At 45.0% G+C, this 25,731-nt stretch overlaps 1 protein-coding gene across 1 annotated transcript in view; it reads right to left on the reverse strand.

The window, feature by feature from the left end:
• The window catches only part of LOC129827856 (neuronal acetylcholine receptor subunit alpha-7-like), a 73,227-nt gene extending 47,739 nt beyond the window's left edge, over window positions 1-25,488 (reverse strand). Inside the window, exons 1-2 of the mRNA XM_055889094.1 lie at window positions 25,407-25,488; window positions 25,000-25,152 (exon numbers count right to left, since the gene is read on the reverse strand). Of these exons, the coding sequence (XP_055745069.1) occupies window positions 25,000-25,069 (70 nt within the window). The 5' untranslated portion in view covers window positions 25,070-25,152; window positions 25,407-25,488. The remainder of the gene's footprint in view (window positions 1-24,999; window positions 25,153-25,406) is intronic.
• Between the last annotated feature and the right edge of the window lie 243 nt (window positions 25,489-25,731).

Genomic DNA, 25,731 nt, shown 5'->3' on the forward strand with positions numbered 1-25,731 from the left:
TGGTAGTCTACAGTACATGTTGGCTTTGGATTCACACCTCTCGCCCCATTGCACAGCCAACACCAGGAAGGGCAGACTGCGGAAGACAAGCACTGCTGCTCACATACACGCACAGACAGTCTCATATGCATGTAAGAGAGAGAAATAAAGAAAGAAAGAAAAGAGAGGGAGGGAATGAGAGAGAGAGAGAGAGAGAGAGAAAGGAGAGTGTCTCTGTCCCAGTGTGTTGCTGATGAGGTCCATTAGGGCCATAATGAGGTTATAGCAGGACAGGACTCTATTGGGAGTTCAGAGCGGGAAAGAGAGAAAGGTCGTGTCTACACTTGATACTAACATGTGACTTCTGCGATCAGAATAGGAAGATCGCATTGAAAAGACGGGTTTAGACGCACAAAAGTGGCATTGTGGTCTGATTGTGTTCAGATCTGTCTGACCACTTCAGGAGCTGATCAGAGAGGCGTTGTGTGTGGATTTCTCCTCAGTCTGGACACAATCAGGCTACCGAAAGCATATAGAGTGGGCGACGTCCTCAGCGCTCCTCCCACAAGTCTCCAGAAAAATTGTGTTTTGGGACCGAGAGGCACCTTTTCATTATAACGTTGGAGGAAATGCATTCCTAGCGTGTGAGGAACGTGTTTGCTGGCCTCATAAATGCTAACCAGCTAGCTAATATGCTAACCCATTTTCAATCCCTTTAGCGTTGCTTGCTAGCTACAGAGGTTAGCCGGCTAGTTAGCTACAGTAGTTAGCTACTGCCATCGGTTGCTGTTGCCTTATCATATTTAGCCTATTCCACCGTTTGTAGAATGCATAGTGGCATTTGAATATTGCGCGGGAAAAGGGAATCCGGACACACTGTGGACACACTTAAATGTAGGTGCATGACGAGTTCAGGACTCCATGATCAGAACTCCATGATCAGAATACTAAAGCTGAATGAAGGGTCAAGTCTAGACACGGCCAGAGAGGGGAAGAGAAACCCGACCACCACAGCACACTGACACTTACCCACTTCTTCATACAGCCGCGTACTTAAACATCTATCTATGCATCTATATACTATATCTATACACCCATACTTCATATCCATACACCTGTATATACACACCTTCTTTACAGCACCCATGTTGCACACAGCCTTTGATAACAGTGGTTAAAAGGGCTATCCATACTCACATCAATACATACAACGTGTGTATTGATATAACTATTAGCAATTCAGCACCTGCTGTATAAGGCACAGCCCTACGGGTTCTGAAAAGATGTTGAGATTATGCAATCTACATACTGCACATCCATATTTGTCCATAATGCACATCATTGCGTCATTGCATGTCTCCCGCATAATATGCAGCTTTGCAGAAACATCCCCCCTTCCACTCACCCTCTCTCATGTTTTATTCCTCTCTGATATATTAAGATGACATTCCTCTGGGACTGTCACCTTGTCGTGGTGGGGGGGCTTTTGTACCTTAATGACCCCTTAGTGCTATGCCGGTGGGAGGTAACTCCCGGCAGGTCTAACTCGTGGTGCAAAGCACCTAAGTAAAACTTATATAAAGTACTACTTAAGTCGTTTTTTTGTATCTGTACTTTACTATTTATATTTTTGCCAACTTTTACTTCACTACATTCCTTGAGGAAATAATGTACTTTTTACTCCATACATTTTCTCATACATCTCATGTACATCTCATACTTGTTGTCTGTTCACACTGCTATGCTTTATCTTGGCCAGGTCGCAGTTGCAAATGAGAACTTGTTCTCAACTAGCCTACCTGGTTAAATAAAGGTGAAAAAAAAAAAAAAAAATACATACATGTACTTTCATACATCTCCATACATTTTCTCTGACACCCAAAAGTTACATTTTGACAGAAAAATTGTCAAATTCATTAGGAATTTGAAATGATTTATACTTTTACTTTTGATACTTAAGTGTATTTTAGCAATTCCATTTACTTTTGATACTTAAGTATATTTAAAGCCAAATAATTTGAGTTTTACTCATGTAGTATTTTACTGGGTGACTTTCACTTTAGCTTGAGTAATTTTTTATTAAGGTATCGTTACTTTTAATAAAGTATGACAATTGAGTACTTTTTCCATCACTGGGTGTAACCAAAACTACTTTTCTTCTAGGGTGAGGGTTCAGATGAAGGACAGTCTGCCTCTTGATCATTGAGCCTTAAAGGAAAATGATCTACGACCACTGCAGAGAACAGTGAACACAGCTGCCTTGCTACTTTTCTTTTTATTTAACCCTTATTTTATCAGGTAAGTTGACTGAGAACACATTCTCAGTTACAGCAATGACCTGGGGAATAGTTACAGGGGACGAATGAGCCAATTGGAAATAGTTTTAAAACGTATTATAGAAACCGAAACCACGGACACTCAACCTCTCCAAAACCTGGGATGAACAGACTAGCCTAGAAGGGTGCCAATGAATCCCGTGAACCAAACTTACCTGAAAGCCAAGGGGAGGAAGAGTGTACTACAGCTCAAGTGAAGAGTGAGAATTGGATGCTGGAACGTCAGACCAGTACACCAGTCAGGGAAGCTGTCACAACTAGCCAGAGAGATGAGAAGATACAACTTGAGCACCTGAGTCTGTGAAACCAGATGGAACACTTTTAGGAAAATAACAACCACTACGGGTGAAACCTTCCTTTACTCTGGAAATGCAAATGAAGAAAAAAACCAACACACACATGGAGTTGGACTACTTCTGTCAAAAGATGCAGCAAAGACCCTCATTGAGTGGGAGCCAATACCAGCTAGAATCATCATAGCCAGATTTACACGTAAAGGGCGGACCATTACAATCATACACTGCTATGCTGCAACCAACTCATCTGGCTTTGCAGAGAAAGACGCCTTCTATCAACAGCTACAGACAGTCATTCCAAAAGTACCCAAGAGAGACATCCAAATTCTACTGGGGGACACAAATGCCAAGATTGGAAAGGACAACGACAACTGGAGAGGCACAAGGGGGAGAGAGAGTCGAGGACAGATGATCGAGAATGGTCTGTTCTCTCAACGAGCTGGCAATCGGAGGAAATCTCTTCCCACACAAACCCACCAACAATGCCACATGGGTATCCGCGGACCACCGAACAGAAAACCAGGTCGATCACATAACAATAACCAGAAAATAGAGGAGAGTGTTCCTGGATGTCAGAGTCAAAAGAGGGGCTGACATGGCCTCAGACCATCACCTCCTGGTAGGAAGAATCAGGATGAAGTTGGCAGTAAAGAGGAAGGTGGACAGTAGGGTGCAGAGGCGATTTGAGACCAGAAAACTACAACATAGCCAGATACGCCAGGAATGGGGAATATCTCTACGACACAGATTTCAAGCATTGGCCGAGGGAGAAAACACAGATGACAAGTGGTCAAGATGCAAGAACGCCATCACAAGCACTTGTGAAGAAGGCCACAGGGAAGATAGGAGAAAATATTGGATCACAGATGACACCTGGGAAAGAAATGAGGGAGACCCAACTCAAACTCAACTGGGAAATCGATGACTCCAAGAGATAAAGTCTGCGGCAGGAACACCAAGATGGAGATAAGGTGGTCAAAAAGAGGTGCTAGAGGGACAGGAAAGCACACACTGAACAACATGCTAGCAAGGTGGAGGTGGTAGCCAAACAACACAACTCCAAGATCATCAGATAGCGGGCTGGGAAGAACAGGATCCGAAGCCAGCCCATCAGAGACGAACTGGGAACCCTTCTTACCAAATAATCCCAACAACTGGAGCGCTGGAATGTACACGTTGAGGAAATCCTAAACAGGCCTCCACCTGACTTAACCCCAGACATCGTGCAAGCAACAGAAGACCAGGTTTGATTGTTACAGTCCCCAAGAAAAACAACCTCAGTGAGCGCAAAAACTGGAGCGGAATCCCACTCCTCTCGATCCCCAGCAAAAACCTCTGTCGGATCATATTGGATAGGATACAGGACTCAAAAAGAGACTCTGAAATGAACAAGCAGGCTTTTAGGAAGGACTACTCCTGTACAGACCACATTGCAACACTCAGGATGATTGTCGAATAGTGCATTGAATGGCAGACTCCTTTACACATCAACTTCGTAGACTTCGAACAAGCTTTCGATAGTCTAGACAGAAATAGTCTATGGGAACTGCTACGGCACTATGCCGTCCCTCAGAAATATGTGAATCTGATCAGGAGTATGTATGAAGTGTTGACAGGCCAACTCACCCCCAACCGAAAAGTTCACATCAAAACTGGAGTACGCCAAGGCTGCTTATCATCTCCCTTTGCTTTTCTAATAGCTATCGACTGGACCATGACGAGAACCACAGCACATCAAAAACCAGGGAGCCAGTGGAGCCCATTCACTCAACTGGAGGACCTGAGATTAGCAGATGACCTGGCTCTGGTCTCTAGATTGACTATAAGAAAACAGCAGACAACTTGTGGTAAAGACCCAGACACTGACAACAAAAAACACCAAATCCCCAAAACTCAGCATAGACGTGGGGAACGATTGAAAACGTCTATCTTGGAAGCAACATCAGCACTGACGGGGGATCTGACAAGGATGTAGAGCTACGCTTCAGCAAAGCTTGACATGCCTTCAGGACACTCCGCCTCCTATGGCTCTCATCACAGCTCTCCACAAACACCAAGAGCTGCATCTTCAACACAACATGTCTAATATGTTCTGTATGGAAAGACACACAATCCCTAACCAATAAACTACAAGTCTTCATCAACAACTCCCTGCGGCACATTCTGGATATGGTTGCCAAGCAAAATATCCGACCATGACTCGTGGAAAAGAATTAAACAGGAGCCCATACGCAATGCAATCAAGAGATGGATTGAACATCCACTCAGAAGAGACACATTAAACAGAACAAGACCAGCGCTGGACTACAACCCTCAAGGAAAAAGAAAGCAGGGAACGCCAGAAAACAACTGGAGACGCTCCACTCTTCAAGAACTGAGTAAAGCGGAGCTCCGGCTAGACGCAAAAGCCCTCGCACGGAAGAGAGTGAGGTGGAGAGCCATGGTGGACGCCCTAATGCTCTCGAAGTGGTTTAAGTCAAGTAAGTCAAGATATATGAAGAGGGGATTATAATCACGCACCTAAACTAATACATTTAATGATGACAGACTAAAATTGTTCCAAATTGCACCCTATTCTATTTAGGGCCCTGATCAAATGTAGTGCACTACACAGGGAATAGGGAGCCATTTGAGACGTACCCTCTCACACTCCAAGCTCTAGCAGAGAAATGAATGCCTTGTTAAATGACTTACAGGGTGGGATGTGGTAATCTAATGATACGTATTAAACAAATGTCAGTATGGTGTAAGACAGCATACACCGGGACTCTGTAAGCATTCAGGCTATTCTATCCTCTTGTTTTTCTTGAATTCACTTTGCTAATTAAACAGTTATGAGAAGCAGGGAGGGTGGGGCAACATCTAGCAGACACAGCATGGTGCTCTGCCAAACACAGAGAGAGGAAGGGAAGGAACGCAGAAAGCCATGTCTTAGATAACAACCGTGAGAATCTCAATTTAATTCAAAGGGCTTTATTGGCATGGGAAACATATGTTTACATTGCCATAGCAAGTGAAATGAATAAACAAAAGTGAAATAAACAATAAAAATTTAGCATTACACTCACACAAGTTCCAAAAGAATAAAGACATGTCAAATGTCATATTATGTCTATATACAGTGTTGTAACGATGTGCAAATAGTTAAAGTACAAATTGGAAAATAAATAAATTTGTAGGTTGTATTCACAATGGTGTTCGTTCTTCACTGGTTTCCCTTTTCTTGTGGCAACAGGTCACAAATGCTGTGATTGCACACTGTGGTATTTCACACAATAAATATGGGAGTTTATCAAAATTGGATTTGTTTTCAAATTCTTTGTGTCTGTGTAATCTGAGGGAAATATGTGTCTCTAATGGTCATACATTTGGCAAGAGGTTAGATCTGTCTCTCTCTCCATCTTCTCCACCTATCTCTCTCACCATCTCCCTCTTCATCTCTCCTCCCTCTCTCTCCCCCATTAAAACAGTTTGATAGCTTACGCGTTAAAATGATTTTGTTACACAGCTGCAGGGAGGATTGCAGCAGGCTCCTTGACTGACAAAGAGAAATCCATGTCTGCTTGGTTCAGGTTGGAGTCACAAACACAGATTCACAGAACACACACACTCATATTCCTCCTTGTCCCTCATGATATTCAGAGCTTCTCTGAAGAAGATATGATCTCTTTGGTCTCAGTGTCTGTCACATACACTCATACACTCACACACAAGAGGAGAGTCAAATGCCACCTCCTTTTTTCCTCTTACAAACCAAGGAGTCGATAGGCCTCCGCTAGCTCCTCTCTTTCTCCTCCGGAAGGAGTGGTGGGGAGGAGTGTGTTAAGAGATACAGTGTCTTTGTCTCTCGTTATATATCTCTGTTTCTATCTCTTTGTGAGATCAACGTCTAACAGTGATTGGTTATTCTTTTCTTTCTTTTTTCTTTTCATTGTTAGGCTACATCTGTCCTGGCTACATCTGTCCTGCTACATCTGTCCTGCCTACATCTGTCCTGCCTACATCTGTCCTGCCTACAGCTGTGTGCTACATTCGACTGAGGGTGTCACGAATCTATTCTTAATGCCCTAATAATTCTAGCAACAACAAATAAAATCATTGAGTAAAACTGTTTATTGAAAATACATTTTGTAATTGAAGCAATGTTAGCCAGTAATTTTATCGTTGATCATGAAAATATAGGAAATATATCAGTTTGTGGTCAAACGACCATTCATCTGGTTTTGGTGCCAAACTTCTGTTTACGTCTCCACTAGGCTATTCTTCCATTCGAGCACTTGTCGATTAAAAGTGACTATAAATCACTATAAAGTGATCATGTTTAAGAATTAAAATGCTTAAGTTAAAGGGGAGTTTCACCCTGGCTCTGCCACGGAATATATTCATTAATATATTAATAACATTATGGTTTATCATAAACATCAACATTATCCAAACCACAAGCTACAACTAGCACATTTTAATTTCACTGATAGAATCAGGAAGTGTCCCTGGGTATTCGTCTGTGTCACATTCCTGACCTTATTTCCTTTGTTTAGTCTTTGTTTAGTTGGTCAGGACGTGAGCTGGGTGGGTATATTCTATGTTTTGTGTCTCATTGGTTTAGGTGTGTCTGATTGGCCTGATATGGTTCTCAATCAGAGGCAGGTGTTTTACGTTGTCTCTGATTGGGAACCATATTTAGGTAGGCTGTGTTCACTGTTTGTTTGTGGGTAATTGTTCCTGTTCATTGCGTTCTTTGTTTTCACTAGGTTCACATGTTCAGGTCTGTAGCGTCGTTGGTTTCATTCTGTTTATTGTTTTGTTCGTGTTTATAAGTGTTCCAATAAATATGGAAACGTACCACGCTGCGATTTGGTCCTCCTCTCTTCCACCTAACGACGGGCGTTACAGTCTGCTCATAGTGAACCACTAAGTCCGGCATTCATAGCAAATCCTGATACCACCCTGCTAGGTAGATTGGGTGTGCCCACAAACATTTTTATTTGTAATATTTTTATTTATTTATTATTCTTTTTTTATTTTTGTTATTTATATATTATTATTTATTATTATATATTATTATTTCTTTCTTTCTCCAGCTTTTCTGCTACATATACATACATTTTACATATACATTTTGCATACACATTTTGCATACATGATACCTTTATATAAAGCAGTCACATAACAATAATATATTACCAAACATGAGCTCTTTAATCCCGCCCCTCAGCCACTCTCAGCCCATCCCACCTATCACCATAGACCACCCTCGTTTGGTTTCCATGTGTCATATATTTTTCAATTGTGCTGTGATGTTTTACATCATTATTTTATCTTTCTAATCGTATCCACAGATTGTGAGCTAAAGATGAAAACCTTTCCTACGAGTATTATTGTATTATTTATTGACTGACTATGACTTTCCAGATCACCCAACACTGCTATTTGTAAGGTTAATTTTAAGTGCATGTTGTGATTTTTTAACCATTTGTAATGCTCGTCTGATGAAGAAGGAGTGGACCAAAGCGCAGCGTGGTACGTGTTCATAATATGTTAATAAATTAGAACACTTGAACAAAAATAACAATGAGGCAAACTAACAGTTCTGTAAGGTAACTAAACAGAAAACAACTACCCACAAACCCAGGTGGGAAAAAGGCTACCTAAGTATGATTCTCAATCAGAGACAACGATAGACAGCTGCCTCTGATTGAGAACCACACCCGGCCAAACACAAAGAAATAGAAAACATAGAAATAAAGAAACTAGAATGCCCAGCCTAGTCACACCCTGGCCTAACCAAAATAGAGAATAAAAGCCTCTCTATAGCCAGGGCGTGACAGTACCCCCCCCCCCCCCCCTCCAAAGGTGCGGACTTCGGCCGCAAAACCTGACTCTAAAGGGGAGGGTCCGGGTGGGCTTTCTTTACGGCGGCGGCTCTGGTGCCGGACGTAGACCCCCCTCCGCCTCTGGCTCCTCCCACTTTGGTGGCGTCTCTGGTGCGGGGACCCTCGCCGCCGACCCCGGACTGGGGACCCTCGTAGCGGACTGGGGATCCTCGTAGCGGACTGGGGACCCTCGTAGCGGGCCACGGACTGGGCACCCTCGTAGCGGGACTGGGGACCCTCGTAGCGGGACTGGGCACCCTCGTAGCGGGCCCCGGACTGGGCACCCTCGTTGCGGGCCCCGGACTGGGCACCCTCGTTGCGAAACTAGAATGCCCACCCTAGTCACACCCTGGCCTAACCAAAATAGAGCATAAAAGCCTCTCTATGGCCAGGGCATGACACCATTCCTGAACCTGTGACCAGAGACAAGTTACATAGGGGAATATCAGAATACATGATCTATTGATTCTGTCTCTTCACAGCAACATCTACAGAGCTGAGATTGTTGTATGCCCCATATATATAGCATTCTGTTGGGTGCAAGAAGTTCATATAATAATTTAAATTGAAAAAGTCTTGAATCAAGTGTAATTTTTTGTACCAGTTCATAAACCACGTAGGAGTGCCCAGAAACTTGGTTCATGGCGTTGTTAACTTCAAACGACCAACACACTGTAATCTCAGAACTTCTCTAAGCATTTTTGTTTACGTTTGTTTTTCACTAACATTTGTCATTATGCCCGTATGGTGTTCTGTCTGGCTGTGCTAATTACAAACAAGCGCGTAAATTAGTTATCTTTCACCGTTCACCTACCAGAGATTTACCCGGATGCTGCCAGTGGTTTGCGGCAATCAAGAATGATGCTTACGGTGTCCAAAGACTATCAGAGTGATTTTCTGGCTGAACGGATGGGGAATCCATTTAGACGACAGCTGAGAAGTGATGCGATACCATCGTTTTCTCCCTTCACAACAAAATGGAAGATTCTCGATTAGAGGTACACATCACTGTCAATTAATTTTACCTATGCCATGGTAGTCACTACTAGACTGGTAGCTACCTTCAGCAGAATAAACATATTTGTCTGTTCGTTCTATCTTTTACTAATGTTAGCTAACATAAGCTAGCTAACATTAGCAAATAAGAGTAACTTAATCTGGTAGCCATCTATTCCACCCTTGTCTGGAAAAAAAACAGAATTGTCAATATATCTAACTCACTCTCTGTGTGTTGGTAGGATTTATGAATGTGTATAAATTGTATAAGGTTGATTAGTACGTGCTCAGCTGGCTAGCAATCTAATTGCCAATTTAGTGGCGCTAACAGCAAGCTAACAATATTAAAATGTCCATGTTAGGAGTGCTAAGCTAGCCAGTCTAATAGAGATCAATACAACTAGTGGGGTGGTTCAATTGTGTATTGTTGAGTGTTTTGTTGTAGGTGGTACATAATCTGATTCCACCAGCATGTGTTTCCAACCCCAAGCTCTGCACAAGGTGGAGGTAAATTGGAAAAATATTTACAAGCTGACGGCTAAGATAGCTCAATTTACATAAACATGAATTGGGTACTGTTTGTATGTGTTATGGGGTTACAGGTGGTTAGATGTAGCCTGAGGACCACAGAGAACCTTCCAGAACATGAAATCAATTTAGTCTACCCCTTTTATCTTTTGACCTTTTCTTTTTGTAAATCTCAGGTTATCTGGAGTGCTTCCACAGCCCCTGCTGAAAAATACCCCAAAGCGGCGGCATTTTGGGTACACGAGCATGAGGAAGAGGACAACCCTTGTGATTATGGAGCACAACAAGATTGTGGGACTAAAGGGGGGACAAAAGGTATAAAATCAAGACTACAACAGTAATGACACAACCACCTCATTATTTTTCTCTGCAGATTCTCAAAACACAACACAAACACACGTCTACAAAAATCCCCTGCTACTATTGACAAGAATGATCTGTCAAAGTCAATGGGAGGATTACAGATAGATCTTTGAGATGAGGGAGGGGGTTTTGGTTGTGCTTATGGAACAGTATAGCTTCCGTCCCTCTCCTCGCCCCTACCTGGGCTCAAACCAGGGACCCTCTCAACACATAGACAACAGTCACCCTCGAAGCACCGTTACCCATCGCGCCACAAAAGCCGCGGCCCTTGCAGGGCAAGGGGAACAACTACTTCACGGTCTCAGAGTGAGTGACGTCACCGATTGAAACGCTATTAGCGCACACCACCGCTAACTAGATAGCCATTTCACATCGGTTACACTTAGAGACAGTAAATGTAATGTTTTGTAAGAACGATTGAAAGGTGCCATTTCTACTCAATCTCCCATACACAACAACACATACTGTGTAAGAACTGCCCCCTTTTCACACCTTCTGTAGCCCCCCAGCCCATTCCCTTTGATGACTAATCTTTCCTCTCAAAAGCAGCTCCCAATGTCCCTCATCGTCCCTAAACAATACAAAAGTCTGTCTCTAAACACGTAGGTCCCAATCGGTCGACAGCTTTACCAACTGAATTTGAATCATGGGAAAGCCAAATAAAAAATGGATAAGAAAAGGCAATTGAGTTTGACATTTTTCAAGTCCAAAAAATCCAGAGAAAGATGGTGAATCCAACCCAGAACGAGCCAAAGAAATGTCAGTCCTGGAGGAGAGGAGTGAACGGCAAACTGTTCCTAATGGCGATGCTAATCCCACCGGTTCAGCATCACCACCGGCAGCTCCACTAGCTAGTAGGCCTACTAGCGAGTCAGACTCAGTGGGAGAGGGAGACGGGGAGCTGGGGGGAGGGGGGCAGTGCATCCACCGATGAAGTGCTCGGCGCAGGTGCAATTTGCAAGCAAACGTATAACCCCTGGCTGGTCATGCAGAATTCAAAGTTGGGCTGTACAACATGCAAAAAGGTAGGGAGCTTGGGTCTAGAAATGAGGAAATAAATGAGCAAAAGAGTGGGTGGAATGTACAGCAGATTAACATCAATGCATCAGATGTAAAAACAAAGAGCCCTCAGAGAAAAGGTCTTTAAACATGTCTGAACCAAGGCGCATTTGGTGGCAGCAAGTCAGGTTAACACACAAAAAAAAAAAAAAAATGTAATGACACTACAGCCAAAGTCTTCAGAACAGCCTTAAAAGGAGGATAAACATCACAGCCACATGCCGCTCATGGCTATGAGCAATCGCCATCCCCCTGCCCTATCCCATCTGGACAAAAGGAATACCTATGTAAGAATGATGTTCATTGACTACAGCTCAGCATTCAAACCCATAGTACCCTCCAAGCTCATCATCAAGCGGGAGGCCATGGTTCTCACCCCCGCCCTGTGCAATTGGGTCCTGGACTCTGACGGGCCGCCCCCTGGTGGTGAAGGTGGGAAACAACATCTCCACTTCGCTGACCCTCAACACTGGGGCCCCACAAGGGTGCGTGCTCAGCCCCCTCCTGTACTCCCTGTTCACCCACGACTGCGTGGCCATGCACGCCTCCAACTCAATCGTCAAGTTTGCAGACGACACAACAGTAGTGGGCTGTATATAGCCTGTCTTTTTACTGTTGTTTTATTTCTTTACTTACCTATTGTTCACCTAATACCTTTTTTAAACTATTGGTCAGAGCCTGTAAGTAAGCATTTCACTGTAAGGTCTACCTACACCTGTTGTATTCGGTGCACGTGACAAATAAACTTTGATTTGATTTGCACTGTTGGAACTAGAAGCACAAGCATTTCGAAACCCTAGCATTAACATCTGCTAACCATGTGTATGTGACCAATAACATTTGATTTCAATTTGAAGTTGACTCTTAGGAGTTAAATGGACTTGACATGGGGAGAGTCATTGTGGGAGGTTTTGAAAACTAAGGTAGGACATTTTTTTTCACTTTACCTTCACAGCACAGAACAAGTTTGTAACCTGAATATACGCCTCATATTATCACATAGGCAGGATGCCTATATATTCCCATATGTGTGTTCTGCTGGAGCCAACATTTGATTTATTTTATTTGTTCTACTGCTACATTGATGTCTTGAAAATGATATGAAATTGGGGTCTTGTCAGCCCCACAGCTGAGTATGTGTGCATATGGCGGGTGTTCTGCAGTGTCGTCTAAAAATGTTGCTGTACATTGATGTCTAGAAGATTAGGCTATAAGAAATTCAGACTTGTGTAAACCCTGCAGCTATTCTCAAGTTTGTGGACATACTCCAGTGACGTCTAAAATAATTTTAATAAATTAGCACCTTGGAAAGTGCTGTCCATTTCACCACCATAAATAGTAGGCTACTTGGCTGCTACTGTAGTGTTTGACACTTTTTTTCTCAATGTGTTCCGGTACCTCAGAGCCAGCCGGATAACCCCTCCCCCTCTCGAGCTCACTATGGTGTTCCAGGATCTACCGATTTACAAATTAAGCACTGGACATGATGACAGACACCAGTCTCAATCAACGTGAGTAAATAACTTACTCCGCTAGCTAGCCACTGTATTTGTCATCTTTTTATTTATTTTTATTTCACCTTTATCTCATTTACAACTGCGACATGGCCAAGATAATGCAAAGCAGTGCGACACAAACAACAACAGAGTTACACGTGGAATAAACAAACATACAGTCAATAACAATAGAAAAATCTATATACAGTGTGTGCAAATGAGGTAAGATTAGGGAGGTAAAGGAAATAAATAGGTGTAACAGTCCTGACCTGTTTTATGTTGTTTTTATGTGTTTATGGTCAGGGCGTTAGTTTTGGGTGGGCAGTCTATGTTATTTGTTTCTATGTTGGTTTTGGTTTGCCTGGTATGGCTCTTGATTAGAGGCAGGTGGTTTGCGTTTTCCTCTAATCAAGAGTCATATTTAGGTAGGGCATTCTCACTGTTTGTTTGTGGGTGATTGTCTCCTGTGTCAGTATGTATGTTCGTACCACACTGGACTGTAGCGTTTGTTTGTTTCGTTTCGTTTCGATGTCGTCTGTTTCCTGTACGTAAGTTTATGTTTAGTTATTTAAGTTTATGTTCAGGTTTCGTCAACGTCGTTTTCTTGTTTTGTAGTTTGAAAGTGTTTTGTTTCGTTTCGTGTGGCCATCGTATTTTTAATAAAGATGGCTTATTTCCCAACTGCTGCGTTTTGGTCTGAAGATCCTTCTCTCCTCACCTCATCCGAGGATGAGGAGAGCACAAGCCGTTACAGAATCACCCACCACGCTAAGACCAAGCGGCTAGGGAAAACTAAATGGAGTAAGGGACAGGAGAAGAAGGAGAGATGGACATGGGACGATGTTTTGGATGGAAAAGGTGTCTACACATGGGAGGAGATCCTAGCTGGTAGAGATCGCCTCCCATGGGAACAGCTGGAGGCACTTAGGAGAGCGGAGGCTACCGGAGAGAGGAACCGGAGCTATGAGGGAACGCGTCTGGCACGGAAGCCAAAAAAGCCCGTAAGTAATTCCCAAAAATTTCTTGGGGGGGGGCTAGGAGGTAGTGGGCCAAGGGCAGGTAGGAGACCTGCGCCCACTTCCCAGGCTTACCGTGGAGAGCGGGAGTACGGGCAGGCGCCGTGTTACGCAGTAGAGCGCACGGTGTCTCCTGTACGAGTGCATAGCCCAGTGCGGGTTATTCCACCTCCCCGCACTGGTAGGGCTAGATTGAGTATTGAGCCAGGTGTCATGAGGCCGGCTCAACGCGTCTGGTCTCCAGTGCGTCTCCTCGGGCCGGCATACATGGCACCTGCCTTACGCATGGTTTCCCCGGTTCGCCTACATAGGCCGGTGCGGGTTATTCCACCTCCCCGCACTGGTCGGGCGACCGGGAGCATTCAACCAGGTAAGGTTGGGCGGGTTCAATGCTCAAGAGTGCCAGTACGCCTCCACGGTCCGGTATTTCCGGCACCACCTCCCCGCCCCAGCCTAGTACCTACAGTGTCTATACTACGCACTAGGCTACCAGTGCGTATCCTGAGCCCTGTTCCTCCTCCACGCACTCTCCCTGTAGTGCGTGTATCTAGCCCGGTGCCTCCAGTTCCGGCACCACGCACTAAGCCACCTGTGCGTCTCCAGAGCCCTGAACACACTGTATCTTCTCCCCCTACTAATCCTGATGTGCTTGTCCTCAGCCCGGTGTCACCAGTGCCGGTACCTCGCATCAGGGATAGAGTAGGCTTTGAGAGTACAGTGTGCCCAGTTCCTGCTCCCCGCACTAGTAGGAAGGTGCTTAACCTTAGCCCGGTGCCTCCAGTTCCGGCACCACGCACCAGGTCTACAGTGCACCGTATCCGGCCAGAGCCATCCGTCTCCCCAGCGCCATCTGAGCCATCCGTCTCCCCAGCGCCATCTGAGCCATCCGTCTCCCCAGCGCCATCTGAGCCATCCGTCTCCCCAGCGCCATCTGAGTCATCCGTCTGCCAGGAGCCTGCAAAGCCGCCCGTCTGCCATGAGCCTGCAAAGCCGCCCGTCTGCCATGAGCCTACAGAGCCATCCGCCAGACAGGAGCCGCTAGAGCCGTCAGCCAGACAGGAGCCGCTAGAGCCGCCCGCCAGACAGGATCTGCCAGAGCCGCCAACCAGACAGGATCTGCCAGAGCCGCCAACCAGACAGGATCTGCCAGAGCCGCCAGAGAGCCATGAGCAGCCCGAGCCGTCAGAGAGCCATGAGCAGCCCGAGCCGTCAGAGAGCCATGAGCAGCCAGAGCCGTCAGAGAGCCATGAGCAGCCAGAGCCGTCAGAGCGCCATGAGCAGCCAGAGCCGTCAGAGCGCCATGAGCGTCGAGAGCCGTCAGCCTGCCATGAGCGTCGAGAGCCGTCAGCCTGCCATGAGCGTCGAGAGCCGTCAGCCTGCCATGAGCGTCGAGAGCCGTCAGCCTGCCATGAGCGTCGAGAGCCGTCAGCCTGCCATGAGCGTCGAGAGCCGTCAGCCTGCCATGAGTGTCGAGAGCCGTCAGCCTGCCATGAGCGTAGAGAGCCGTCAGTCTGCCATGAGTGTCGAGAGCCGTCAGCCTGCATGGACCTGCCAGAGCCGTCCAGCCAGGACCTGCCAGAGCCGTCCAAACAGGACCTGCCAGAGTCCTTCAGCCGGGATCTGCCCCTTGTCCCGGTGTTGCCCCTTGTCCCGGTGCTGCCCCTTGTCCCGGTGCTGCCCCTTGTCCCGGTGCTGCCCCTTGTCCCGGTGCTGCCCCTTGTCCCGGTGCTGCCCCTTGTCCCGGTGCTGCCCCTTGTCCCGGTGCTGCCCCTTATTCCGGTGCTGGTCCTTATCCTGGTGCTGCCCCTTGTTCCGGTGCTGCCCCTTGTCCCGGTGCTACCCCTTGTCCCGGTGCTGCCCCTTGTCCCGGTGCTGGCTGTTTATTTAGGGGAAAGTAGTTTTAGGGTGGTCAGTGGAAGGGGTAGACAGAAGAGGGGAGTGACTATGGTGGTGTGGGGACAGCGTCCTGAGCCGGAGCCACCACCGTGGTCAACTGCCCACCCGGACCCTCCCCTGGACTTTGTGCTGGTGCGCCCGGCGTTCGCACCTTGAGGGGGGGGGTACTGTAACAGTCCTGACCTGTTTTATGTTGTTTTTATGTGTTTATGGTCAGGGCGTTAGTTTTGGGTGGGCAGTCTATGTTATTTGTTTCTATGTTGGTTTTGGTTTGCCTGGTATGGCTCTTGATTAGAGGCAGGTGGTTTGCGTTTTCCTCTAATCAAGAGTCATATTTAGGTAGGGCATTCTCACTGTTTGTTTGTGGGTGATTGTCTCCTGTGTCAGTATGTATGTTCGTACCACACTGGACTGTAGCGTTTGTTTGTTTCGTTTCGATGTCGTCTGTTTCCTGTACGTAAGTTTATGTTTAGTTATTTAAGTTTATGTTCAGGTTTCGTCAACGTCGTTTTCTTGTTTTGTAGTTTGAAAGTGTTTTGTTTCGTTTCGTGTGGCCATCGTATTTTTAATAAAGATGGCTTATTTCCCAACTGCTGCGTTTTGGTCTGAAGATCCTTCTCTCCTCACCTCATCCGAGGATGAGGAGAGCACAAGCCGTTACAATAGGCCACATTGGCGAAGTAATTACAATATTTATGCGTTCTGTACGTTACGACTTGACGCGTCAAGATGTAACGGAGGGTCAGTTCTCAACTTTTCTCCAATACTATAGCGCCATTACCATGTCGATCAACGCGTTAATAGAAACCTAGTTCACACCCCCGATTTTGAAGTCAACACAGTCGCTACAGTCCCATTCGTTTTCTTTGTAGCCTCGTTTGAATGTCGCGGTTACGCACATTTGTACAGAATGGGGTGAGTTTACGTTACATTTACAATGGTGACATTTTGTGACATTTATGTTTGCTTTGGTCTTCGGGCTTGGGGTTTTTCGGCTGTTCGTGCACAGGTCAGGGCTCTGTGCAGGCCAGTCAAGTTCTTCCACACCGATTTCGACAAACCATTTCTGTATGGACCTTGCTTTGTACATAGGGGCATTCTCGTGCTGAAACAGGAAAGAGCCTTCAAACTGTTGCCACAAAGTTGGAAGCACAGAATCATCTAGAATGTCATTGTATGCTGTAGTGTTAAGATTTCCCTTCACTGGAACTAAGGGGCCTAGCCCGAACCATGAAAAACAGCCCCAGACCATTATTCCTCCTTCACCAAACTTTACAGTTGGGACTCTGCATCGGGGCAGGTAGTGTTCTCCTGGCATCCGCCAAACCCAGATTTGTCTGTCGGACTGCCAGATGGTGAAGTATGATTCATCACTCCAGAGAATGCGTTTCCACTGCTCCAGAGTCCAATGGCGGCAAGCTTTTCACCACTCCAGCCGAAGCTTGGCATTGTGCATGGTGATCTTAGGCTTGTGTGCGGCTGCTCGGCCATGGAAACTCATCTCATGAAGCTCCCGACAAACAGTTCTTGTGCTGACGTTGCTTCCAGAGGCAGTTTGGAACATGGAACCGACGACAGACAATTTGTACGTGCATTTATTTTCACTTGAAAAATACTGCACCAAACATCTTAGATGTAAAACTGTGCGACTAAGATATCTGCAAAAAACGTCAACAATTATTATGAGCATTTTGAGGAAGTGGCTACGGGTCTTAAGATGGACAAACAGTACTATTGCCGTTTTTTCAAGCGATGGTCTTTGAAGGGAGTATGTGAGCGCGCCCCTCCGGTTCACCTAGCCGAGTTCGGGCTAAGCACCAGCCAAATGGAAGCATGCTGAAGCCTTTACTCTTTCTTTCACTCTCTTTTACTCTCTGTTTTGTCCTCTCTCTCTCACACACTCTCTCCAGTCATCAGAGGCTATAGCTAGGTGTTTACTGCTGTTGTCTCCCTGCTAGAGCTGTGAGCTGTGTGTCTGAATAACCAGCAGCCCAATCCCACACCAAGGTTACAGGAAACCTTAGGCCTCTACACGTTACCCTATCGCTAACAAACATGTTTTCTCTAATATATGTTACAACTCACATGTTTTTCTCCCAGATTATTGTCCAGGTAGGATACAGAAGCCCCAAAGCAACTTCCAGACACATACAAACATGTTCTAGCTAAAACACACCTGATATGGTAATATGGATATTAAGCTTACCTTACCACTTGTGTGCGTGCGTGAAAGTGAGAGGGGGGTATGAAGGGAGAGGAGGGGGTACAGTCAGACAGGGCTGAGGGATTGGTAGCTTCACAGCCCGGCCCAGCACACTCTGACAGAATGATTGATAGCCATCACCCTCTGTCTGCCATTCTCTCTCGCTCCTTCCGCTCCCTCTCACCATCTTTCATTCCTCATGAATATGAGCTTTTTATGTTTCTGCTGTCCTGACACCTGACTGATTCTCTGAGTCTCTGTTTAACCGTCCTGATAGTGTAACGTTGGTTTGCTAAAAGAGAACTGCCTCTGAACTGGTAGGCTGAGAAAGCCTGAAGAAGAAGTGTCCTAATGCCTTATCTAGTAGATGGAAGTGGACGCCTTGTAAGTAGACGTATGAAGAGCGTTGTCCGTGTTCTAATGTGTTCTTCATTGTGAGCCGATTTACCCTGAAGCACATGAACCAGGAAAAAGGCCTCTGTTCTGGGTAGCATCTGCAAAAAGAAGCTGAGACAAGACAAACCCCCCCTCTGCCCAATCCACAAACACACACACACACACTGATAAGACTGGCAGCCTCCCTCCATTCCTCCCTCCTTCCATTCCTCTGTCTATACTTTTCGTTGAAGCTTGCGTCGATGCATGCTTTTCGAAATGTGTACAAGCAGAGTACGCATCCGTGCTCCGTTTCGCATACTTTGATTTGGACTTATGCTCTGGCCCTCCCGTACTCCAAGTTGCATGCTCGGAGCACAGTCGTATGCATATTGAGAAACACCCAAAGTCTCAAAAAGAACAACAGAATATAGAACAGTAGGGGACATAGGGGCAGAGTTTCGACCCTGGAAGGGACAGAACAGTGTTTCGAGACCACTCCCCAGAATCTCTGCTGTGTCTCTCAAAACACACCATGTGACATTAATGCAGAGTGATGGGAAGACAGTCACAGCTATGTAAGGTATGCAAATCACAAGGACTTCTCTCTCTCTCTGCCTCATACACACACACACAAGAACCCAGACAAACGGATGTAACTAATGGCGACCCAGACCTTCACGGGTGTCTAACTGCCTGTCAGAAAGCCATCCCAAGCTGAAGAAACAAAGGACCCATATCCCCATAATGCCACAGTGATAGATGAGGTTTTTAAACGGCTAGGAGTAATACATGTGCGCTGTTCTACAACTCTAAACAAGCGTTTTAAAATACCCCCAAAACCCACTGTGAAGACAGAGCGCGTCCAAAGTGGCACCCTATTCCCTATATAGTGCACTACTTCTGTCCAGAGCCCTATGGGCCTTGTAAATGCAATAGGGTGGCATTTGTGACACAGATAGAATTGATTTGACCACAGGAAGAGTGTTCCAATATTTCAAGCACATTTTTCAATGTGTTCAGAGCCAGTTTAATCAGTGTTTTACTTTCCAGTCAGTATCCTGTTGGGTAGTGGAGGCTCCAGATGGAATACAACGAGTACAGATGTTCTGTCTTCACTCTTACATCAAAGTACAGTTGTGCATATTCCCTGACCTATTTCAGCCCAAACCCACCCACAGAGAGGGGGGGGGGGGTAGAGAGAGCGGGGTGGAGGGCAGAGAGAAGTGTGTGGGAGAGAGGGGGTGGAGAGGGACAGTAGAGAGAGTTCAGACATAAAAACAATGCCACAAGAAATGACACATTTTCACACGGGGGAGTTGAAAAGCAACAGTGGCTTTCTAAGGCTGACGCTTCATCTTAATCCATGTGTGTGAATGTTGCTACTGTTGTAACCCCTTCTCCCACCCTGCATCACTGGGCTCAGAGTGGGTGGGGTGGAGGTAGTGTAGGGGGTGGGATAGGGTAAACTAGCATGGTAATGATGGTATAGGGGCTGGGCTGAGATGATGTGAGTGGTTGACAATCTATACTCCTGTGGTCAGACCCACCCACCCAGCCTCCATCTCAGGGCCCTAGTGTTTAATCCTAATCTAATCCAATGTCACGCCACAGTGGAATACTCTATACAACAGACCCATCACGGCTGCTACACAAGTATGTGCGTTCATATACATTAACCTCTTACACAGATAAAATAAATACGGCTGGTTATGTAAATCCATAAGTTCATTAGGCTCTTTGGCTCAAAGGTAACAGAAAAATATGTTCTAGTATATACAGAGTTATGGTGTAATGTACATACATACATGTATACCGTGTAAGCAGTTGCTGTATTTTACCATACTGCTACTGGGCAGTACTGTAAGCCTTCCTCCTGTGGATGCCAATCAAAGCATAAGTAGGTAAGTAGCCTTGCACAAGTGCCCGTTTCTGTAGCGTGAGGCAGCTTGATGTACAAGTACATCCCCTGGACAGGGCGCTAGTCTATCATCACTGCAAAAAGGCTGGCTGGACCTCTTTAAAGTCGTCACATAGATCACATCATTACGCTCATAAGAAACACTTAAATAAAGACACGAAAATACCCAATCAATTATACACAGGATGAGGCAGGAGTGGTTTGATTGACATAAACTAGATATTAAAGAAAGTGAGAGGCTAGACAGTCTCTCAGGAGTTACTGGTGAGGGAAAGAGAGGGAACGAGTGAGGTGTTGCATAGGAATCAGAGACAGATTCATTTATTGACAGATGCCATGCAACTCTACATATTGTATCGATCCGGAGAGGTTAAGAGTGAGGTTAAGAGTGAGGTTAAGAGTGAGGTTAAGAGTGAGGCTAAGAGTGAGGCTAAGAGTGAGGCTAAGAGTGAGGCTAAGAGTGAGGGTAAGAGTGAGGTTAAGAGTGAGGTTAAGAGTGAGGTTAAGAGTGAGGTTAGAGGGAAACAATAAAAACAGAATTTCTCTATTGCTCCACAGTTAATCTTACTCTTCAGATGCATCTCAAAGAATACTTTTAGAAAGTATTGTAAATTAACATAGATCAGCCATCACTGAAAGTTCATGTGTAAATGATTTGATCACTAACACTTGCCTGTATGCATTGCATGGCCTCATGCACAAGAGTGCCCAATCAGAGTGGGAGTAAGGAGTTTAAAGTCTAGAAAAAGCAATTCTGCGTCAATTAAAAATCAAACCGTTAAAAAGACCAGTCTGTCTATCAGACAATGGCAATTGTAAGACAAGTCTGCTTGAGACCAAAGCACTGTCTAAACACACTCAAAATGTCACTTTCTCTCTCTGTCTCTTTCTCTCTCCCTCCCTCGGTCCCTCTCTCCGTTCCTGGCCAGTGATGTGAGTGGAGTGGATAGGTGAGGACAGGAAGAGTGTCCGTGTTCTGATAGACACAAAGAGATGGTGAAACAATGCACGGAGACAGTAACATGCAACACACTGGAGAGATGCCCCTGTGCCAAAAACCTCTGTAAACCCTGTGCTGTGTCACAGTGCATAAGGTAGACTCAGATGTCAGGGATGTTGAGGGGGCGAGAAGGGCACTGGCGGACTAAGGCCTAAGCGTGAAACACACAGAGAATCTCACTGCCGATAGACTGCTAATAGGTACTTATCACAGTGGGAGGCCGTTCCTTCTCTCGCTAAAACAAAAGCGCTACCTGCTGTGTAGCGACGAACCTACCGTTTTCTACTTGTAGAATTGCAATGCTCGTCAGTGGCCAACAATATGACTTTGAGCCAATCAGAGAGCACAAACCTCCACGTGGGGGAGCCAACAGAAGTGACAACAAAAAGGAACATTTTCTCCGTACAGCCAGTCACACTTTATATACAATGTAGGCTATGAGATAGTAGCTAGCTAAGTGCACAGAGGCAATGTAAACAACACTAAATACTTCCACCAAGCTAGCTAACCACTGTAGCTAGTATTGACATTATGATTAAATATTAGCTAGTTTCCATGAAACAGCTGACTGTGTTAGCTGCCAAATTAGTGCAGTGTCATTAGCTAGCGAGCTATGTTGTGCTAGCTAGCAAAACATTTGGCTATGGGCTGGCACCAACAGTATGGGTTTATGGAGAGTGAATTCAATTGTTTCTTCATCGTCTTGCTAGGTGGTTATCTAGCTGTGGCCATCTGGCTTTCTACAAAATAGCAACATTAGCGCAGCTAGCTAGCTAACGTTGGAATCTAGACCATAAGCAACACACACGGACGCGCATTGCCAAACAACGCTACTGCCACCTTCTGGTTTGGAGTATTTTAACAAGGCTGAGCTGCCGACTAACGGCTTCAGTTTTTGCTATGTGAACAGCAACCCTACTGGTGTGTCTGAGCTTTTGTGTTTGAGGCCCCAGGCAGAGTCCCCCCCCCCCCCCCCAAACAAAACATTTATTTTTCATGTACACATACAGTACATGTCCTCTGCCTAGATGACAATGGCAGTATTATCAGCCGCACCTGTCTTTTTACTAAAGAAATGCTTTCATTTACATAATTTTTATGTAAAAATGTGATCTTTCTTTCTTGTTCTCTGCCCCGCCCTGAAAGCGCCTCATTGCTGCAGCTTAATGTCAATGAAAGTCACATTTGCAATCACATCGCGTGAAACAATGCAGGTGAACTCTTTAGTGTTGTCACGATCGTGTGGGAGTGAGACGGACCAAAACGCAGCATGTGGAAAATAAGCCATCTTCTTTTATTTATGAAGAAGGCCAAACGAAACAAAACACTTACAAACTAACAAAACAACCGTGAAGCTATAAACGTAGTGCACACACACATGCTACAAACGTTCAACATAGACAATTCCCCACAACAAACTAAAGCCTATGGCTACCTTAAATATGGCTCCCAATCAGAGACAACAGAAACCAGCTGTCTCTAATTGGGAACCCATTCAGGCAACCATAGACTTTCCTAGACAACTACACACAACATAGACACAGCTAGACAACTATACTAAACATAAACCCAACTACTCTAAATAAACCCCCTAAACCTTACAATCACCCTGGACACTACAAAACACACATAAATACCCATGTCACACCCTGACCTAACTAAAATAATAAAGAAAACAAAGAATACTAAGGCCAGTGCGTGACAAGTGTGGAATAGTCCTTTATTATGAACCATTATGTGGATGATTAATGACACTTGTTTCTACTATTATGAGAAAAACTTGGATTAATATGAGATATATGTAACAGTGTTAATTCCGTCCCTCTCCTCGCCCCAACCTGGGCTCGAACCAGGGACCCCTGAACACATTTTTTATTTATTTATTTATTTCACCTTTATTTAACCAGGTAGGCAAATTGAGAACACGTTCTCATTTACAATTGCGACCTGGCCAAGATAAAGCAAAGCAGTTCGACACATACAACAACACATAGTTACACATGGAGTAAAACAAACATACAGTCAATAATACAGTGAAAATAAGTCTATATACAATATGAGCAAGTGAGGTGAGATAAGGGAGGTGAAGGCAAACAAGATATATATATAAATAAATAAATAAAATATATAAAAAGGCCATGGTGGCGAAGTAAATACAATATAGCAAGTAAAAAAAATAACACTGGAATGGTTGGTTTGCAGTGGAAGAAGGTGCAAAGTAGAGATAGAAATAATGGGGTGCAAAGGAGCAAAATAAATAAATACAGTAGGTAAAGAGGTAGTTGTTTGGGCTAAATTATAGATGGGCTATGTACAGGTGCAGTAATCTATGAGCTGCTCTGACAGCTGGTGCTTAAAGCTAGTAAGGGAGATAAGTGTTTCTACAACTGCCTCCCACGAAGCATCTTTACCTATCGCGCCACAAAAGCCGCGGCCCTTGCCGAGAAAGGTAAACAACTAGTTCAAGGTCTCCAAGCGAGTGACGTTACCGATTGAACAGTTATTAGCGTGCACTGCTAACTCGCTAGCCATTTCACACCGGTTACATACATGTATGGAAATAACCAATTGATCTATTATGAATTATTATGTTTTGATTAATTTACTTTTTTGGGGGACCCTTTTTGTCGGCAATGTGGCTTAATTAACCTGGACACAGTGGCCAGGCAAAACACCCCTCTCTCCCCGTTTCCTTGGCAACTTTTAAGCTGCCTGCTGATTTTGCTGCTGCTGAACCAACCTGCTGAAGAGGAGATGACTGGAGCAGAGCATAGAGTGCCTCAAACAGAGAAATTATTATAAAAATATATATATTACTAGTGTTATTTGTATTAATTATGCCCAGCTCATGAGGCCCCTTGATAATGTGAGGCCTGAGGCAATTTCCTCTTCTGCCTAATGGTAAATCCACCACTGGGGAGGGGAGGGGGAACGGGGCAGTAAAAATAACGAATTACATGATCCCTATGAATAAGCACAACGTACGCACACACATTTAACTATTTTAAACTAAAAAATGATGGACTGCACATGCATTATATTATATCGTACAAAATTCCTACTATCTAGAATGGATGACATAATCTTGCTGTACCTAACAACAGACTGCACTGTGACATGTAAGGAAAAGACACAAGACTTTGAAGTCCAATAATACATCAAAACTGTAGCCTCTTCCCAAAGCAAAACGCATCACAACTGTATTTCTGCTTTAATCAAATCTAACAGGTAACTGTTTCATTGAAGAAGAAGAAGAAGAAGAAGAAGAAGAAGAAGAAGAAGAAGAAGAAGAAGAAGAAGAAGAAGAAGAAGAAGAAGAAGAAGAAGAAGAAAGCCACTTTCCTTTCATATACATCCCCCCCCCCCCCCCCCCCCCCTGTGTTCCTTCCTTTCAAACCTAAACAATTGTGCCCAGAATTAACTGGAAAACCAAAAACTAGACCGAGCCTGCTTTGGTGTCCTACGTAGCTGACTAGACTCCACTCCACGGTGAAGGAAGTTTCTGATGAACTTCGAGTGGAGTTTAATCAGCTAGTGTCCCACCCAAAACTCAAACCAGAGTAAGTAGCCTACCATGGTTATGGCGTACATTGACGCCACATACTCCACACGAACATGCAACATCGTTCAACAGAGAGAAGTGGACCTGGAGCCCGCCATACCTTTGAAAAGGACCGCCATCCATAGGTAGATCCCAATCGAACACGGTCCAAAAAACTGGCGGCACCGCATCCTTGTGTTCACAGGAATCCGACGTCCCGCGAGTCTTTACTGGCGGTTAGATTGAAATCGCTCGCTCAGCTCGGATATGAGCACTTGGTTGGGAAAGGGGGAGAGTGAGTGCGGTAGATATAGTTAACAACATTTGCGTGTGCACGCTGCTTAAAACAAATTCTCATACAACCGGGTGCATTGTCAGATCATAGTCTGCTGTAATAAAATAACTTTAGCGTATAACAAAAATACAACTACTCGGTGTCTGAATTGTCGGTTAATATGATATGGCGACTATGTGAGTCTTACACCAAACTTGTGGCTGACGTTAGGATGTCCCTCTTCGCTCGCTTACCTTTTCCGTGACTCTTCGCTCCTTTGGTCTGTTCGACGCGCGCGACAGCGTTCGCATCGTCTCTGCTAAGAGGGCTTTCCACTATTTACCACAGCCACAAACTACAAATTGGCTCGTCAAAATTCATGAAAACGAACATTTGCTTTTTGGTCAACATTTAAGGTTAGGCATACGGTTAACAGTGTAGTTAAGGTTAGGGCTAAGGTTAGGGTTAGGTTTAAAAATCAAATTTTAAGAAGAGAAATTGAATAAATATACATTGTGGCTGTGGTGCCTAGTGAAGACCCGCTAAGAGTTTATAGATTCAGAAGGGGCTTAGTGTTGA

This window comes from Salvelinus fontinalis, chromosome 29 (assembly GCF_029448725.1).
Source record: "Salvelinus fontinalis isolate EN_2023a chromosome 29, ASM2944872v1, whole genome shotgun sequence".
Lineage (NCBI taxonomy): Eukaryota > Metazoa > Chordata > Actinopteri > Salmoniformes > Salmonidae > Salvelinus > Salvelinus fontinalis.